Genomic DNA, 19,049 nt, shown 5'->3' on the forward strand with positions numbered 1-19,049 from the left:
TTGAAACCAGAGCTGACTTAAATGCATGGCCACATGAGGAAATCTTAGAGGAAACGCAACGCAAATACTTGCTGCATGACGATGACTATGACTAAACATATTGTGGAAATAAAAAATCACGACGTCATCTAAAACAAAACAAAAAGAGAAACGAAACATTTTCATGCACCATTGCGTGCCCCACTTCTGAGACTACCGCTGCTTGGATAGACATTTTCTTTCCGACAAGTAATCTGTGCACAAATACAACAGAGCCCAGACACATTAACATGCCATTATGTTAAATGCTCATTAATGATACGAAAGTCTTGTTTGTGTGAGAAGTCAGAACAGAACAGCAGAAAATAATGCATTACGCACGCAGTGAACAAGTGCGAGAAGTACTTTTCCCGATGCTCTATCTGACCTGTCAATTAGTCCCATCCGTCAATCTTCCATCGTAATGAATTATTTGACGTTGATGCAGCAACATTGGAAACCCAACCCCACAGAAAGAGCGACTTCTAGGCTATAAGAATAATGAAATAATTGACAACATTGCCATGCAGATGGCGTTAAGTGGCACAATCAACTTACTTATGTTTGAAAACCTAAAGTGAAACATGAACCTTTTTGCCGTAATGTGTTGTGCGTTATGCGGCTGACACGGGGCAATAATCATTTGAATCTGGATTAACCTCCAAAGAAGTGCATATCGTCGGATTATTGAACGTTTGGAGGATCTTCTAAGAAACGTGCGCGTCTCTCCCCCCCCCCCCCCCCCCCCCCCCCCCCCCTCTCTCTGTGTACTCCGAGACAGCAACAAGTCCACGTTAACATGAAACTGGTCCGTCATTCTGTCGAATTTCAGTTTAAGTGCATTTAAACAAAGGTTAATATTTCTATTAATTATTGCAGCCATGGGCATGTCACAGGCACCGGCAGCTCTGCGCTTATCGTTAATACATTGGAAGGGACACGTCTTTCAAACTGAAAGTGAACTAACCATTTTATTGAACAAACATAAAATATGTCCATCAATATCATTTTGATAAAGAACAATATTGCCTGCCTGCTTTCTCCTTCGCCACAATATGATGGATTCAAGTTGATGTATAAACTAAGGCCAGACTGCTATTAAGACATTTCATGGTCAAAAAAAAATATCCCATGGCTATAAAAAAAAATCCAACGCCTCGCGGGCTGCATTGTTTCCGCGATGTAGGGCCTATTGACGAATTAAACCTAGGCCTACTATTACGCATAGCCTACTATCATTTTTATTATTATGATTATGATTATAAACTAGAAGTTAATTGTAACTCCTATGTAAGCTCTTGGGCGTTACATTATTATGATGATTAGACTAATAATAATGATGCCAATTCGAATCGTGCATAACTGAGTAGGAAGGTGTCCATATTCAGCAGAGCGCACTAGCCTACATTGTTGACGCAATGCACCTGCTGACGAATTTCATAACACTTCTCCTCTACTCTTACTCCTCCTTCTCATTATTAATGATTCATACATACTTGAACAAAGTTCATTTAAATACTGTTAGTTGTGTTGATATAAGCTTTGTCTGTACACACAACATTCAAATTAATTTGATTCCTGACCTGCAATTGGTGTAAGGAAACCTGCCCAAAACAAAACAAAAAACAAAACAAAAAAAATGTCCTTCCAACAAACCCTGTACTGTGGTTTTCGAATTATCTGCATCAAACTTTTGGTAATGTCTATATTCAAGGGTTGTTTGTGGTGCTAAAGCGGGTTGTGTGTGTGTGCACTGACTGCTGCCCTCTTATCCGGCTTTTCACATGATGCACTCAGTGGCTCTGGAACAGGGGATGGGTCTGGAATGTCAAAGTCATCACAGCTGTAGTCCTCACCTCGACACATAGCCTCCACCATCCGCATCAGCTCTTCAGCATAGCCTGTTGCAGAGGAATATGTGGACAAGGTTCAAATTAATCCTACAATAGATATAGCACACGAGTACATCTCAAAATACAAATCTTATTTGCAATCAACTTTCTATTATGCTTACCAAAAGATGGCTCTGTCAACACTTTCCTGACAATGTAGCCGCCCTTCTTATACTTCGGATACCGCAAGTTGAACATCATCTCGCCATCCTTTCTGCTCTGCTGCTCCCTGTTTGCATTCTCATTGAAATGCAAAGCAGCCAGGATCACTCTAGGAAATGAACACAAACAGAATATACAGGAAGCAGATGACCATTCTTAACAGGAAAACATAAACGGGTCAACCCCTTCCCTCAGTCAACCCCCAGTCACTTCAGAAATGGCCCCAGTCTATCTGAGACATACTACTACACTTCCTCACCCTGCGCTAATGTCTTTTGAAACAAACAAAAGTACAAGTCCTGAGACATTTACAATCATTGCTCTGTACATTTCCTGTGCACTGCGAATGTTGCAAGCTGTGGCTAAGTCCTTGATTGAAAGCTGCTTTGGATAAAAGAGTCTACCAAGTATAATAATGTCCTAAAAGTATGTTTCACTGAATATTTCTGTATGATTACCTGCTCTCCATCCCTTTGTATGAAAAGTGGCACATCTTAGGCGCGAAGTGTGTAATCAGGCTGTGGAATGCTTCTACGTAGGATGTCTGGTGTGACGGGGACAGGCGTTGTACATCTGCACACAGCCTCTTGTTCCGGATGATCTTCTCAACCTCAACAGACACCTTTGTATCTGAAGAACATTGTACAAAATACATGTCAATTATGCAACGTGATGAAACATGATACTCCAATTACAATCTCCATAAAATAAACATTAGGAGTATACTCACGATATTTCAGCCATGGTTTACGCTGTTCCCTGCCTTCCAAGACTCCGTGCGCACAAGAAGAGAATAGTCCCTTGAACCCGGTGTGCCTGTTGTGGATGTGATCCAGAACTGATATCCATTTGTCCACCACAAGTTGAGCATTGCCAGGAGGCGTCGAGACCACAGCCCAGTAGAGATGGTTTACTATACTTCCCACCCAGGGTTTGACATCCTGGCAACCTCTGGTTTGTCCAAGGCTCTGCAGCAACTTCTTGACACCTGAGTAAACGTGTGTAGATGAATCAATAAATACTGAATGTAATGTACATCTGGCACACACACACACACACACACACACACACACACACACACACCTGGGGCAATGCATGGATGAAATAATGTGTGGGTGTGTATGTACCAATATATGTGTAGTGACATAGCTGGGAAATGAGAGGGGATGCATAGCTGGTGGCATAGGTGGGTAAATGAGAATGGAGGGTAGAACAAACAACAAAAATGGATAGGAGAGGAACGTAAAGGTATGTAGAGTGTATATTGGAGTGTACATGAATAGATGTGAGTATATGTATTGCATATAGATGTCTGATGATGTTCATGTGTCTGTGTGACAAAATGGTGACTATATGTATTGTAAATGACGTGTGTACTACAAAGATCTAACCTGATGGAACTGAACAGTCTGACGTGACAACAAATATCCCTATGGGACAATAAAGAATCTAATCTGCTATGGGACAATAAAGAATCTAATCGAATGTAACTATAAGCCTTTTTAGATCCATGAACAGCCTGATATGTTTCAATAGGAGAATTTCACTGGGCAATGTTTGTTCAGGCTAAAAAGACATGGACCCCGTCCTCCCCACTCACGCACGCACGCACGGGTTTCACATATTACATATGTCGTCCCCCCCCCCAAAAAAGGACTGTATTAATATTTTGCACTTACTCTTGGCTACATGCCATATGTCAAACTGGTGCGTAATGTCTGGATGGTCCTCCCTCATCATCATGTTGATGCCCATGTGCCTGTCTGTCACAAGAGTTCCGACATCCACAAAGCCTTGGACTTTCTCAAGGGATCGCTGCAGGCCCACTTTCTCCATGTGGTAGGACCCTCCAACCTCATTGCTCTAAAACATAAAAAGCAGGAGATTTTCATGAGCATAACATTGACTAGTATAGTCCCTCCACCAACGACAGAAGACATTTTTTCTATACCAGGCAAAAGCGACATTGGAGCATAATACATCTGAAATGTACCTGTACAAGTTGTACGTCTATCACAGCCGTTTTCCGGAGCTCCATCATCGAGTAGGTGCCGTACTTTGCGCAATGCCCTGGGGTGTCGGCACGTCCATCACCCCCACACACGATGGGTTCCCCTTCTGCCTGTAGAAGACAGAGCATGCTAAACTGCTGCTCGCCCCAATGTCGCTTCACAGCTTTGAAAAGCACCTGGTCTTGGTGTCTGAAGAAGGATCTTTCCGACATTACAGCAACGCCCATTCGTGATAACACACGTAGCACCTTGGTGACAGTGGCCCCACTAAACAAAATGGCAGCGGACAACAACACATTCCCAGCTGCTGTTCTGCCAAAGAAAGGTTGACTGTTCCACTGTCCTTGGTTACTGCATTCGCTGCATCGTATGGTGACCTGCAATAATGTTCCAAGTTCTTTACAGTGCCAGGATAGTGATCTGCTCCCACAACGTCCACAGCTGCACCATGTTGAAAACAGAGTCACCATGCATTCCCAGAAAACAAGAAAAACTCGACCTGCAGGCGACTCAGGTGGAGGCACTGGTGGAGTATTGTGCTCAGAGACAGGATTCTCCTCTGAATCATCGGAAGATGGCAGCTTGTAGTCCGAATCATCTGTTGTGGACATGTGATCTGAATCCAAATCATCTGTAGACATGTGATCTGAATCGCACAACTCATCTTCTTGCAGCTCTGTGTTGTCATCCTCTGTCTCAGTCTGAGTCCCAACAGTGACCATTGTTATTGTAGCCTGCACATCTGGGGGAAGAAAAACAATGATAAGCACATCGAAATCAGTGTGAGCCTGTAGGAAATCTTCATTCACTACACATAACTTTTTGAAGGTGAAGTTTGCCTGAACCAGTAGTAGATTGTGAATTACTGTAGGCTACCTCAGATAGATACTTTTCCCAACATTCTTGTGCAGATGTGAAAAATTCATGTTTGACGTAAAAAAAAAAAAAAAAGATTGTCATTAGTGATGTACACAAGATGTATTGCTGGATGGACCCGCTTCCCCAGACGTGTTTGGCTAAAATGTAAATACCTTTAGCCCGTCTACTTGATTTGAACTGCATAGCCATAGTCCTTGTTGGTGGCCTCAGACATGCTTGCATGCATAAGTCACAGTGTTGATCTTTTGTTGAATTCACCTGAATAAATAAGAACATACATGAATATATAATATATATATATATAATATAATATATATATATATATATATATATATATATATATATATATATATATATATAATGTGTGTGTGTGTGTGTGTGTGTGTGTGTGTGTGTAAAATGAAAAATAAAACGATAATTTAAAAAAACTGTTTCTTTCCCAACACAAAGAATCTGAGCAAAAAGTAGACCAGTGTACAGTGTGCTAAACCCAACCAGTGTAAGGTCTGAGAGAGGGGGTTGACACAAGCCTAGTGGCCAGGATGGTGTGTAGTTAGTCAAATGTGATCTGTATTAGTAGCCTAACTTAGTTGACCTACACAGTTTACCAAAACTTACATCAATTGATGGGACCCCATCAGCAGTGAAGCCATCTATTTCCTCTGCAGCTGCATACTCAGACTGGCATTCCTGGAGTGTCTGAAACATTATAATGATGTCTGGTGAGTAGGAGAGGAAAAAAGCGCTACTGCAAACCCAAAACAAACATGACTGCAGATTGTTCTTGAACACACAAAGAAGTAATAAATTTACATGACATTACATTTGCAGTAGCGCTTTTTTTCAGTAGCCCATGTATAGGCTACTGCATGTTCGTTTGGGGTTCTGACAAGAGTAGGCTATTTGTCAACACGTAGAGTAGGTTCATGCTCCATTAGTCACGGACACAACGCTGATGGGGGGGACAGTCGCATAGAGTTGCATTGATTGTCTTTTCAGCTGGTACAGTAGACTAGTAGACAAATATAATTGTACTGTACCAACTGTAGGCCTACGGCGGCGAACTGAAATGTAGGAAGGAGACTAGACTTTTTGCAAACACTCTGCGATTAATTTAGATGCACGGCTGAAGCACTTTAGTAGCTTTGTTGAAGTGTTCAGAACTGGCACCAACTTCAGTGGTTTACGCCGCGATAAAACACAAATCTCTTTGCACTTCCTTTCCCTCGAGTTCATTATTAGAATGCAATCCAAAATAAGATTCAACGTAGCCTACCTCCAGCCGCTGCCTTTTCTCCAGAGCACGAGACCCCCTGCAGCTGACGTCGGTGCCGCTCGCCCCCCTCGAGCTTGTTCCCCTAGGGAATATGGTCGGCACTGATTTGGGCCCCAAAACCCTCTTCAGGCGAACGTCAATTCCAAGTTGCCCCTTCAGAGCAGGGGTGGAGTCGTAGCATTCATCCAGAAAATGTGCAGAACACAGCACAGAGGTTGAGCTTGGCTTCCACGGTTTTCCTTTGGGACCAGTTCTCGTCCTGCGAACTTGCTGTGTCCACAGCAAGTTCAATTCAGGGTCTTTTGGAAAGCGATGCAGGGTGAAACCGCTCTCTCTGGTGTTTGAGCAGTATCCGGCAACGCACCGCTCGGGCATGTTGTTAAAAATAATATTCGAGAACGAACTTACACTCTTTCGATTCCTGTCAGGATGGTTGACTGCACGTGCGTGCAGTCAGGTGTAAAGAGAGAGGTGGCGTTCCTGAGCATACGTCATTTTATGTTGGAGCTGGGAGTGGCACTGGCATGTGGAATTTAGTGGCTTGTGTTCAAATTTAGGAAATAACATGAGAAATAGGAATATTTGTCATATGGATACATCTCAGCTAGAAAATAATAGTTATTTCAGACTGAACTAAAAAGGGTTGTCTCCACGTGTCATGAGGTCTTTAAGTAGAAACTTGTGTTTCACATAAATATGACATTTGTCGCAAATAATCAGTCGAAAGATTAGCTACACCGTTCAGAAGTGGATGAGTCGCGGCTTGTTTTGAAGACGGGAATCTCGTCTTTTCAGTGATATAAACCGGAAGTACTAATGGTGACCCGGTGGTACCAAATTTTGTAGTTTTAAAGGTAAAAACTACAAAAATACGCGCACTTCCGGGTTTAGAATGCCCGAATTACTGTTACCTGTCGCTACTGGCCACCCTTGATTCGACAAGTAATTAATAAAAAAAATATATTTTTAAAAATAAATAAATAAATATACAATAATAACAACAGTATAAGACCAATAATAGGTAATTATCAGGTAATCATTCAAGTTCGTCAACCCAACAACAAACAAGAGAAAACTGTCAATCCATCCCAGACAGCACACTTATGTCTTGCCAACGTCGGCAAGATGTATTTTTTCCGATGTAAAATACATCGGCACGACGTCTATAGAAGAGCGTTTGCTCATCGGCAAGATGTTGGGCAGACGTGCGGCAAAAGAGCGGCATCCGATGGAATGCCTACGTTTTACCGATGCATTGGCTATCCCGACGTCTGCCCAGCATCTGGCCGATGAGCTACCGCTCTTTCAAAGACGTCTTGCCGATGCATTTATTTACATGCATCTCGCCGACGTTTAGCCGCCTTATATCCACCCATGAGCCAACATTTACCCGATTTAATTACGACCTACTCGACGTACCCCATCTGCGCGAGGAAAGCATCCTGACGTCTCGAGGAACAGCTGATTTTAGGTTGCAGTTATGAACCTAGCATGCTAGAAAATCAGCTCTTTCCATAAACAAAAAAGACGCCTGAATGTTCTCACCGCTGCAGTGGAATTCCGCCTTATTTGAGGTCTTCCTGATCAGTGCTTATCCCATATGCCTCACCAATGAAAACACAAGAAATCATAGACGTTTTCCCATTTATTTTTTCCACAATTAAGCAAAGTGTCCATCGTTGAATCATTCCTGCAGGAGAAAAAAAAAATCTGTGAACATGGGCTGGATGTGAAAGTCACCCTTTACATGAGAACATACCCTACAGTTTAGGCTATGACTTTGACATGTCAAAAGTTTACAACTATTTATTGAGAACAGTTTTTGTAAGCAGGATTTCACCTTCTACTGTATGTAGCCTAAGTCCTGCCTGTGGATGAAAAGTCTATCATCTATATTGACCCTTTTATTTTAAAAGTGTACTCGCTACTCTGTGGTATTTCCTATACAGTCATGGATAAGTGGGGCAGTCATTGGTAAGCGGTTAGGGTGTCCTGTAGCCCAGGGCTGAACAACCCAAAGGTTGCTGGTTCATCTCCCAGCCCGCCAGGTTGGTGGAGGGAGTAATTAACCAGTGCTGTCTCCTCCATCCTCCATGACTGAGGTACCCCAAGCATGGTACCTTCCCGCCACACTGCAACATACTATTCCCTTGGGATGCCAATGTAGGCTGCACCCTTGCACAGGTGAGGCATAAAATGCAATTTCGTTGTGTGCAGTGTATACTTGTGTGCTGTGTCACAATGGCAAAGGTGGGCTTTCACTTATATACACCTAGAGATTTTTCCCCCCCTGAGTCCAATGTTTTTAAACAGTTGAAACATGAACATTTCCAGTCAATATTTACAATGGAATAGCAGACCTCTGTGTCATATTCCCAAGGAATGGTAGCATCGCCTGTGCTGTGCTGTGCTGAGTCAAAGTAATTCATAAACCTACTGGTTGTGTTTTCCCTGCCCATTCACTACTTTGATGGCCTGCAATTTATTCAGATGTGTTCTACAACTTTTTGATGAAACTTACATTTTACATTTGATACCACAAACTAGGCTTACTTGTTGTGCTGTGTGGATTTTTGTTGAGCAGGGATCTCACTTACCAATCAGCATGTTTTCCTCTTGTTACCAGCATCAGCATGAACCTGGATGGACACCTGTGCACTTAACCATATGTGAACTCTGAGGGCAAGTGTAGAAGCCTGGCAAATAAAGACAGGAATAGTTGGCCTCAGTATCACTGCACAACTACATTCAGAATGTAATATGTTGGTTTAGTTGATTTCTGTCCATCACAATTTAATATTATGGTTTACATTTAGACATATAACTTTTAGGCATTAACAATGTCATGTTTGGTAAGGACATGTACAAGGGATGTAGGCTGTACAGCAGGGGTGGGCAACTTTCATTGTAAGGTGGGCAACTTTCATTGTAAGGTGGGCTAACATTTTTAATTACCACAATCGGTGGGCCACATCACCACGCATTTGAGAGAATTTACAAAAGGATACTTCACTTTTTCTTTATTTATACCTGAATGCTTACACTATTGATTTATAGGGGGTTAAAAACTGTCCTTTTTCTTTTTTTTTAAAAAAGTGAGAAGTTGGGCTGCATTTGGCGCCCGAGCCTCCAGTTGCCCATCCCTGCTGTACAGTATCCTAACAGAAAGGCTCTCATAGTATTTCAAATAATGGTCTATATAAAAACTGGTTATAATAGGTACAGTGCAGCATAAACAGGGTTGAGGGGGTGGTTTCTTTTATTTTGTTATACCTACCGAGTAGTTTAGCCAATGTCTGTGTGACACGTTCATGCTGCCACCTCCACAGCATCCTCTTCACAACCGCAGGGGCATAACACCTGAAAACATAATAATGTAATCCTTTTTCAGTCAAAGATATAGACTAGAAAATGAGTGACAGCATCACAATCAGTTTGTATGCAAGTGTAGTGGACCCCCCATTTTTGTCTTTTTGTTATTCCTTTATTCTCATTCCCTGTCTTTCTGTTGTCCTGTCAGAAGTTGTCTTAGTTTAATTATGCTGTTGCACGTTTTCGCCAATAGATGGCATCATAGGACCAGCAATGAGTGCAGAAGCCCTCCCTGGTGCAGTAGCCAGTGACTTCGGTCACATAAGAAGAACGAAACGTGGAAGTGACAGGCTTTGTTATGATACAGAAGGCAGCGGTGTCAGCTGTACAGTTATGCTGAGGCAAATGTAAATAAACAACGAACTCAGCGAAACTCTACACACTTGAGGACCTTATTCATTAAGTGTGCAACATAAGCATTCACGCAATAATGCCACCAGGTCACATTTAAGATTTAACTAAGAGTATTTTGTTATGGATCCTATGTAGGGATAGACTTACCATTTTTTCTTGTTATGGCTTATCTGGCATATTCCCAAGAGAAGGCTGAAGGTCCCTGTCTGTTGATCTGATTTTGACTTGTGGTGAATTGACTGTGAAAACGAGAGCAACACATTGCAGTGAAAGCTATGAAGTTACTTATAGTAAGGGCTATGAATGTGATGCAATATTATTGTATCTCACTTCACGTAGTGTGTGTTTCCTGTGCATTGCAAGTTCAACAAAGATAATCGTTGTGTTACATACCGTAGTCTATTTTGTAATGTCCTTTCAATCAGTCATCATGGGCAGGGCTAGACAAGAATCAACAGCCCCACTCCAGCAGGAAACTTGATTACGGGAGTAGTATGCCTACAATTATATTACAATAGAAAACGCTGTTAGACTACACACGACCTACATACAATGTGACATCTCAAAACTATAACTTGTAAAACCAAACAAAAACTCACCTGGTTGCTGGGTACGTTTGACACGTTAGCTAACTTGCTAACGGTAAGGGAAAGAGGTCGGATATCGATTAGAAACTCGACGAGGATGTCCTTCGAGACAGCATTACAGGTGGAGAGATTTATTTCAGCAACCTAATTAAATGTTTAATAAAGCCTGACTTGTAATGTTGAAACCTACATTTCAACAGAAATAATGGTAATGCCGTCTAACTAAAAACGATTGAGGTGGCTACTGCTGCGACGTCCAGTAAAGTAAACAGAAAATGTTCGTTCCCTTGACAACAGAAATAATTTCAAACAGGACTCGCGCTGCTCAGGTTGCAAGCAAGCAGGCGCTGGCTTTTGGTTTTGGGGTCTTCAAATGATCTGCAAAGCGTCGCGTTGCCGATGGTCGGGGTTAGGTTGGCAAACCATCGGCAAACTGTGTTTGGGACATTCGTCAGTTGATGGTCGGTGTTAAGTTGGCAAACCATTGGCAAACCATCGGAAGGGAACTGCAGGGAATTGATCGGCAAAGCGTCGCACTGCCGATGTCGGGGTTAAGTTGGCAAACCATCGGCAAACCATAGCAGGAAACAGTCTCTTCTGCCGCTATTGTGCCGATCTAAAACCAACCTAATTGGCATGACGATTATAAGGCAAAAAGGGCCTCGACGTTTTCCCGATGTCGCCGCCCAATAGCCGACGTCGGCAAGATGCTTCGTGCTGTCTGGGATGGTGATCGCTGGCTGACAGATCTAGGGTCAGTTTTACACTTTACCTAACACGACAGTCGTCGGACTGATGCTGCACAAGGCTGATTTCTGATCAGTAGGCTTACACGAGATGACCACTGCGTGTCGCCTGCTGCCCCTATAGTCGCTTATTTATCGTGAAAGATCTGGCAACCCCGCACCAGCGATGCTGAGGAGCACTACTGTGTCACCTGCAGTTCCTTCACGAGAGACCGCATCCACTAACTGCCTGGACAGTCTAATTTGGACAATAAGGTATGGCAATTTAATGATTTGTTGGTTGTCTGAATGTGTTGGAAAACCTAATTTTGAAAACTTTATGCAAGTATTAGCAGCCAGGAAGAGCCAAAATACGAGATAGCTACACGAAACAACAACATGACTAAATGAGAGCAAGTTAGTGTTGTGGCAGCTGCAAACCAAGTTAGTAGCACAGCACAATCCTAACGTGCACGTCAGTTTATTTTTTTGTTGATAACAAGATAGTTAATATGAAACCGTTTGGATAGGGACATGGCATGGATAGCATTGGCACATTGGAAAGGGTAGTCGGTTGTTATCTACAGTCAGGATCGGTAGGCAGACGTCAGTAGGCCTACTGTAACGACCTATGTTATAGATTTAATGTTAAGTGTGTTCTTGATTGCTGATGTGTTCTCGTGTTGTTTCTATGTGTTTCCCCTTTGCCTCGTACCCTGTCTCCAGTGTGTCTGTTGTTGATCTGTTGTTGTGGGATTCTGCGTTCTGGGGGGCGGGGGGCTAGGGGTTAGAATGTTGCGCGTTGAGAAGTGGTTGTCAAGAGTTACAGTTGGAGATGTTTGGCTGCCTGTTTGTATGCGCCGCTGTTTTGGCGAGTTAATAAACCTTCCTGAGGAATATCACCCGTTCACCTCATTCTTCCAGCCATCGGAAACGCTACAGTACCTAGCTCGAAACCTAGCATGTGAAATGAACTAATGCTGGACTATGATTGTTGTGATGCCTTCTCTCAGTGAGAGAAGCTTCTCCTTTGCTTCTTCGATTGTCTTGACTTTTCTTGGAGTTTAAATCACACTTAAATAAAGTCGGAGTAAGTCATAGTAAAGGCAGTGCTACCAACTCTCACGCATCTGCCGTGACACTCACTCTTTCAGACTTAGTGTCACGTTCTCACACTTAACAAAGAAATCTCACGCTAGATAAGCTTATTTTTTTCTTTCTGTGTTGATTTTTTTCACTGTCGTTCTATAATTTCCGAATGCTTAAACTCATGATTGGACTACAGCAGAGTGTCTAAGCCCTCTCTGATTGTTGATTATGAGAAACGGCTGGTCATTGACGTCGGTCTGTCAAGGCGAAATCTGATTGGTAACCCATCCTCTATGGCACGCGCATTAGATTCATTGTAACAACACATGGCGCGTGCCATTCGATTCAAGTGAGCGCGGCCAGTTCAGTCTGAGTGGATGGACAGAATTTGACACTTCTGAGGAGCCGCGAAATCAGTAAGGTAAGGTCAACTTCAACGTTTGTCATCATTATAGTTGAACAAATAACTACATAATAGACGCCACCAGAGAGGAATTGGTTGTGATGATTCATTTTGAGACGCTAGTTCGAGAAACCAAAGCGAATGTGTGTTGTTCAGTCAGTAGATGCGCTCCCTTGCTAAACTAGTTAGCAATTTAGTAGCTAGTTGGTTACCTACTACTTGCACTGCGACAAGGAAAGTTGCTAACAAACTGCCGAGGAACACACCAGAACGGACTGTTAAAAGCAAAAGGGGAGGCGGGGGGTTCAGCTCTTCCTGGCAATATATAGTTTGTATGTCCGAATAACGAAGTGGGATTAATTCATAATCGTGTAATTCACTACTTTATTCTGTCCTGGACCACCAATACGTTGTTGTCAAAGCCAAATAGCTAACTAACACAAGACGGAGGCTGACTAGCTAGCCAGCCATTCTGCGGTTATGTGATGCCTTTGTAAAACTCGTATGAATCGGTGTGTGGTTAGTGGTATTATAATTTATTCCGGGCAAAACATAACATATTATCTGAAAATGAACGTTTGCCTTCTCCAGATGAGTTTGCTGAATTATTTTAGAAGGGCGCCGCTGCCGCGGGAAGAGGAGCAGCGTTTTAATCAGGAGGTAGAGTGTATTGTCTTTCTCAATTGTGTGTGTATTATTGGCAACTGTGCCTGCCGTGGTGAATGTGTGTGTAATTAATAGAGGTGCTCCGATTGCTCGGCTGCCGATCATGACCGGCCGATAATGGCCAAAAATAGCCTGATCGGTGATCGGAAAAACATGCCGATCAAAAAACCAATCCGATATTAAATTCCTCACGCAACCATTTGCCTTTACACCTGGCGCTGCATGTAGGCGCTGGCTCTGCACAGCTGCAAGTGCACCAAAAGAAGGCATCTTTGCTTGTCTATAACTTTTCGCCATTCCCCCCTTCATTTCCACCATTCATAACCATATCTGCATCAACAATGATCTGATTTTCCGATCCATGCGCCGTTTACCTGACAATGTAATTTGCGATTGAGTACTCGCCAGTGAGCCATTTTACGTTATAACCTGTGTAGTTGCCTCGGTCAGCACGCGACAACTTCACGTTGTCAGCACAAACATGTCAATTATTGTTTTCAAAGTTGTAATTGGCAGTCAGTCGATTAGTTTGATAGTCGCTGAAACACCAAACGGCGACAGATGTGGTTAAAACTTGAGAGACATTCAGAACGGTAGTGGAGCACTGCAACTGTGGACGGTGACAGAGAGGGGAGGGGCTCTCCTCACGAGGCTGCTCATTTAAAGCGACAGGTTGTTTTTTTCTCGTATGTGGAAGACTATTTGATGTAATGTTTCAGTTTCAATTCAATCTTAAATAGTTTAGTTATTCTATGCAATAACTTATACATTGATTAATACTGTAGACTCTATTACCAACACTAGTCTGAAAGATAATAATAATAATAATAATAATAATAATAATAATAATAATAATAGCCTAATAATAGACATGTGCAAATTAAGATTGATTTGTTTATGGGCAAAAATGGTATTCAATAAGGATAATTAATATGCTATTAAAAAAATAGGAAATCATTTTTGTGATCGGCAATGATCGGTAATCGGCAGATAAAGATTTTTGGTGATCGGTATCGGTGATCGGGCCAAAAAATGGTGATCGGAGCACCTCTAGTAATTAATGTATTCTCTTGTCTCATAACGATGTTTTGTTTTGTCATGTTTGTTTAGTGTCTGTGAAAATGACTGGAACCACACCAAAAGACAATTTTCTGTGTCATGTGTAACAGACAAAGTTTTATCTCATCATATATTATCTTGATCCTCACTCTTAGGTAGAGGCAACAGCCAGCTGCAGAATGGAAGTTGGACATGGTGGAGATGAGACTGAGGAAGGAGAGACTAACACAGAGGTACACTTATTTAAAATATTTTTTTTCAAAGATGTTGCACCTGGCTATATTCTGCAGAGTTGTGTATTGGCAGTGCCGGTGCTGCGCTTAGCCTTTTACTTTCTCAATGTTTCAATGTTCACCTCCAGTAATTGGCTACTTGTGTTGTGTATAACTGATGTGAAATGAGGATGCTATTTGTTTATGTAGACTATTAATCAGGATGACAGGGCAAAGAAAAGGTCCAGAACAGGGGCAGCGAAATACAGCACCAAGTTCAATGCGGAATGGAGTATGGAGTGGCCTTTTATAAAGCCTGGGAGCACCCAGCACCATTTCTGGTGCGACATCTGCAGGCGGGAGTTGGAGTGCAGCCATATGGGGAGGTCAGACATTCAAAGGCATATACGCACTGATGGACATACCAAGAAGGAAAGGAGTCTAGAGTGTTCGAAGTCGATAGATAGCTTCCTCTGTCGACGAACGGAAGAGCTGAATCTTGAGGCGCAGGTGATTGGAAAACCCATAAAAGTGCTAAACATAGGCTCATATTTCAGCTGCAGGTGCTAAATTACTCTTTTATTATGTATTCTGTATGTGTTGTACGAAAGGTAACACTTAAATGTTTCTCATTTTGCAGACAAGGAGGGCAGAGATTAAAGTAGCGGTGGTAATGGTGAACCACAACATTCCATTAGCCTTTGCTGACCATCTTAGCCCGCTTTTCAAGGAATGTTTCCCCGACTCAAAAATTGCCCGCAAGTATGCATCAGCAAGGACCAAGACTGCTGCCATTATAAACGGGGCAGTGAGTCCCTACATGTTAGCGGAGTTGGTGACACACCTGAGGGAGAAGCCATTCAGCCTCTCTACTGATGGGTCCAATGATACAGGTGATATTTTAATTCTTGTACCAGTGCGAATAACCTGGGTGATCTCCAACTAGCTGTGAAGATGTAATATGAATGCCTTAACTAATGACTCTTTTGTGAATTCAGGGATGGAGAAAATGAATCCCATCACAATTAAGACCTTTGGCGGGGATGGTGTGGTCCACCGCTTTCTGGACATGGGTGTTACAGAGGGGGAACACTGTGGCACCGCAGAGACCATTTTCCAAAAAATTGACTCTGTGTTAAAGAAGCACGAAATTCCATGGTCAAATTGCATCTCCCTGTCAGTGGACAATGCCGCTGTCAATCTTGGAGGTAGGAACTCAATCAAGACTAGGGCTTTGAAGGAGAATCCAGCCATGTTCATTCTGGGATGCCCGTGCCATATTGTCCACAACAACGCATCTGCTGCTGGTGCAGTGTACGAAGAGGTAATTGGTGAAATTTCTTGAAATGACAGACATGTAAAGTAAAAATGTACTCCAAAGTGTAATATGTACAAGTACGTGACAGACATCTGAATAAAGTGACCTGTGTTAATGTTTGTCTTAAAAATAGATCACTGGGTTCGACATTGAAGAGATGGCAGTTGACATAGGGCATTGGTTCAGGAGCAGCACCAAGCGAAAGAACAAACTTAATGGTAACTCAGTCACCTGACTGTACTTTTTAACTACATTTTAGAAATTCTTGCTAATAAGAAGCCAAAAACATAATTTAAGTTCCCAGCCCAAATGTAAGGGGTAATAGAGTTGTGAAATTGACACCTGATGTAGTACAACCAGGGCTCTGAATTAACTTTTTTCTTCACCAGCCAAAATGGCTAGTAGATGTTACCAGCCAAACACACACTCACTAATGGGTAAAAGTGGCTAGAACGTTTTCTTTTTTACCAGTCAAACTGAATTTTCACCAACATTTGGCCATTTGGCAGGTGTTAATTTAGAGCCCTGAGTACAACCAATGACTTTCTGTAGATAAAAATGAAATGTGGAACGTTATATCAATATTTCAATTATCATTTTAGAGTTTTGCGAGTTCTGTGACGCTACCTACATGGAGGTGCTGCTCCATGTGAGCATTAGATGGCTGAGTCTGGAGAGCGTGGTGATGCGTATTCTACGTCTGTATGCTGCACTCCGCAGCTATTTTGGAAGCTGCAGTAAGTACTGACCTAGTGCATTAATTCATTATACACGCTGTAAAGCATTTTCAGTCTGATTGTAGCTTTTAAAGCACAAGATTCACACCTTTTTATCACTATTTGGAACAGATATGCATGAATGCAAAAGTTTTCTGTCCTATGATTTTGTCTGATTAGAATTGTTGAAGTACCCTAAATACATTTTTATTAATATTCCATGTCATTAATCTTTACTGGTAACTGATTTTTTTCCGTTGGTGTTTTTGCTTTTGCCTGTATTGGTACTTCCAGATGAGAAACAAGCGAGATGTGTCCGCCTGCAACGGCTGTTTTTGGATCCTATGACTGAAATCCATTTGCTGTTTTATCAGTCGGCGTTGATCATCTTTACTCAGTTTAACCTTCTGTTCCAGCGACAAGACCCCTGCATCTACCTTCTTCATGACCAAGTATGTTACATGCAATGTTGCAAGTGGTTAAGATTACAATTATTGCATGGTACATAGCATTTGCAATATCATTTTTTTTGTTTTGTTTTTGTACTTAAGATCAGGTTCTACATCAGGAAACTGATGTCCAAATTCTTGAAGCCAGGGTCTTTCAAAGAAGTTGATGTGAACGGAGTGGACATCCTAAATGAGGACAACCAACTGCCAGGTCAGTATGAGGGCAGAAGTTTTACTAATGGGGACAGTTTCCTGAATTCTATGTCTGTTTCCTGGAATGACCCTTTTGAATTTTGTGATACCTATAGATTCACAGCTTGGCATTGGCTTCACAACCAGATGCACGTTAAACAGACTGGTTGAAGATGGTTGTGTGTCCCCTGAGGCTGTCAAAAAGTTTCACGGAGGAGCAAGAAACTTCTTCCGACGATCCGTGGAGTATGCCCGGGCCAAGCTACCCCTGAATGATGAAGTACTACGTAACTCCAAGTTCGTGGACTTCAATCAGAAGATGGATGTGTCTGTGGAGTGCGTGCAGTACTTTACTGAGAGGTATTTATTTGTTGTTATTATATCGGAGGATGAATTGTCTGAGCACTGAAAACTGTCATCTTTGTACTGTTAATGCCATGTTTTCTATGAACTGTCATATTTGCACTATCCTATCAAGTCAGTTAATCTGTTCATTCTTATTTGCTCTAGTATTGCTGAAGTCATCTCAATGACTGCTAGCCAATTTAATCTCAAATCTGTTACTGTCATGTGTCTATCACTCCAGTGGGATTTGCACAATGTTTATGTATAGTCTATTTGTACTTACATAATCATCAAGGCGCTCTGTTCTGTTCTATTCTATTCCATTCTGTTCTGTTCTATGTAGGTTCAACCATCTCCTACCATGTGAGGGCCCTAGGGAACAGGACCGTTTAAGCGATGAGTACCTGGAGTACCAGATGCTGGAGAAGACCGACATCCCTGAGGCAATCTGGAGAAGCGCCGTTGTGAGAGAGAGTGAGGATTCGGAGTATCATCGGATGGATAGGATCTGGGGCCATCTTAGTACCATCAAGAGCCAGATAAGTGGAACCCTCCGATTTCCAAGATTGGCAAAGGTTGCCAAACTAATCCTTTGTATGCCACATTCCAACGCTGACGCTGAACGCGTCTTCTCTGTTGTTGGTCTTAACAAGACCGACACAAGAAATAGGCTTTCACTCGATGGTACCCTCTCTTCCATTATGCGCATAAAAATGAACGACCTAGAGCCGTGCTACAAGTATGAGCCCCCGGCTCAGATAGTGAAAGACTCAAAGTCTGCTACAACCCGCTATAACGGTTCTTTACGATGTGATGATTAAATATGCACACACTGATATCTTCTGGGTGGTGTGTGTCTGTCTGTCTATCTGTGTAATATATTATATTGTATATATTAAGTTATTAATTGAATATATGAATTGATCTATGACTGGCATGGAAAAAAAAATAAAAAATCTTCATATACCATCTCACCTTTGCCTTGAAATTTGTTGAACCAGCCTAGACTAGTTTCTCTCTGTTAAACAACATTGTCTTTTGAAGGGCAGCTGAGGATGTAGGTTATGAATGAGATGTGGATTTAGGATTTTACATGTCTAACTAGTCACCCTAAAATCGACTAGAATGGAAGAAATTGCATTTAAGAAATGCACAAAATTCTAGAGGAAGGCCCCACACTCTACACTATTGCATATTCATAAAATGTATACATGTGTCTACATCATATCTACACAGATATATATTTATCTGTACTGTGGAACAACTTCTGAGATGTGTGTCGTGAACCTAGGGTGGCCAGACGTCCGTCTTTAGGCCGGACCG

General features: G+C 42.1%; 2 protein-coding genes and 1 long non-coding RNA gene across 3 annotated transcripts; 1 reads left to right on the top strand and 2 right to left on the bottom strand.

Moving 5' to 3' along the window:
• Positions 1 to 993: 993 nt before the first annotated feature.
• On the bottom strand, positions 994 to 6,345 carry LOC134461471 (uncharacterized). Its single transcript, XM_063214401.1, has 9 exons — positions 6,240 to 6,345; positions 5,582 to 5,662; positions 5,116 to 5,221; positions 4,066 to 4,826; positions 3,752 to 3,935; positions 2,803 to 3,060; positions 2,531 to 2,702; positions 2,033 to 2,181; positions 994 to 1,919 (listed from the first exon to the last, which is right to left on the bottom strand). Exons 3-9 carry the CDS (start codon positions 5,183 to 5,185, stop codon positions 1,747 to 1,749), a joined length of 1,767 nt encoding a protein of 588 aa, XP_063070471.1. The 5' UTR covers positions 5,186 to 5,221; positions 5,582 to 5,662; positions 6,240 to 6,345; the 3' UTR covers positions 994 to 1,746.
• Positions 6,346 to 7,871: 1,526 nt separating this feature from the next.
• Positions 7,872 to 11,195, bottom strand: LOC134461500 (uncharacterized). Its single transcript, XR_010037302.1, has 6 exons — positions 10,565 to 11,195; positions 10,359 to 10,463; positions 10,113 to 10,204; positions 9,517 to 9,599; positions 8,837 to 8,935; positions 7,872 to 7,929 (listed from the first exon to the last, which is right to left on the bottom strand). It is a non-coding gene; the product is annotated as an uncharacterized LOC134461500 (long non-coding RNA).
• A 3,478-nt stretch (positions 11,196 to 14,673) lies between these two features.
• Positions 14,674 to 18,631, top strand: LOC134461472 (zinc finger BED domain-containing protein 5-like). The gene is made up of 10 exons (XM_063214402.1): positions 14,674 to 14,727; positions 14,917 to 15,216; positions 15,347 to 15,599; positions 15,705 to 16,030; positions 16,158 to 16,242; positions 16,627 to 16,761; positions 17,035 to 17,192; positions 17,292 to 17,400; positions 17,498 to 17,741; positions 18,070 to 18,631. The coding sequence occupies exons 1-10, from the start codon at positions 14,674 to 14,676 to the stop codon at positions 18,545 to 18,547; spliced, it is 2,142 nt and encodes a 713-aa protein (XP_063070472.1). The 3' UTR covers positions 18,548 to 18,631.
• Positions 18,632 to 19,049: the final 418 nt, after the last annotated feature.

This window comes from Engraulis encrasicolus, chromosome 13 (genome assembly GCF_034702125.1).
Source record: "Engraulis encrasicolus isolate BLACKSEA-1 chromosome 13, IST_EnEncr_1.0, whole genome shotgun sequence".
In the NCBI taxonomy this organism is placed as follows: Eukaryota; Metazoa; Chordata; class Actinopteri; order Clupeiformes; family Engraulidae; genus Engraulis; species Engraulis encrasicolus.

What these genes read in the sequence shown, in the direction of transcription:
- LOC134461472 (XM_063214402.1), top strand. Translation starts at nt 14,674, where the DNA reads ATGGAAGTTGGACATGGTGGAGATGAGACTGAGGAAGGAGAGACTAAC. An exon ending in AAGGAGAGACTAACACAGAG is followed by an intron (nt 14,728 to 14,916) that starts GTACACTTATTT and finishes TTGTTTATGTAG; the next exon opens with ACTATTAATCAGGATGACAG. An exon ending in TCTACCTTCTTCATGACCAA is followed by an intron (nt 17,193 to 17,291) that starts GTATGTTACATG and finishes TTTGTACTTAAG; the next exon opens with ATCAGGTTCTACATCAGGAA.
- LOC134461471 (XM_063214401.1), bottom strand. Translation starts at nt 5,185, where the DNA reads ATGCAAGCATGTCTGAGGCCACCAACAAGGACTATGGCTATGCAGTTC. An exon ending in ATCAAGTAGACGGGCTAAAG is followed by an intron (nt 4,827 to 5,115) that starts GTATTTACATTT and finishes TTCTTCCCCCAG; the next exon opens with ATGTGCAGGCTACAATAACA. An exon ending in TACAAAGGGATGGAGAGCAG is followed by an intron (nt 2,182 to 2,530) that starts GTAATCATACAG and finishes TTCATTTCCTAG; the next exon opens with AGTGATCCTGGCTGCTTTGC.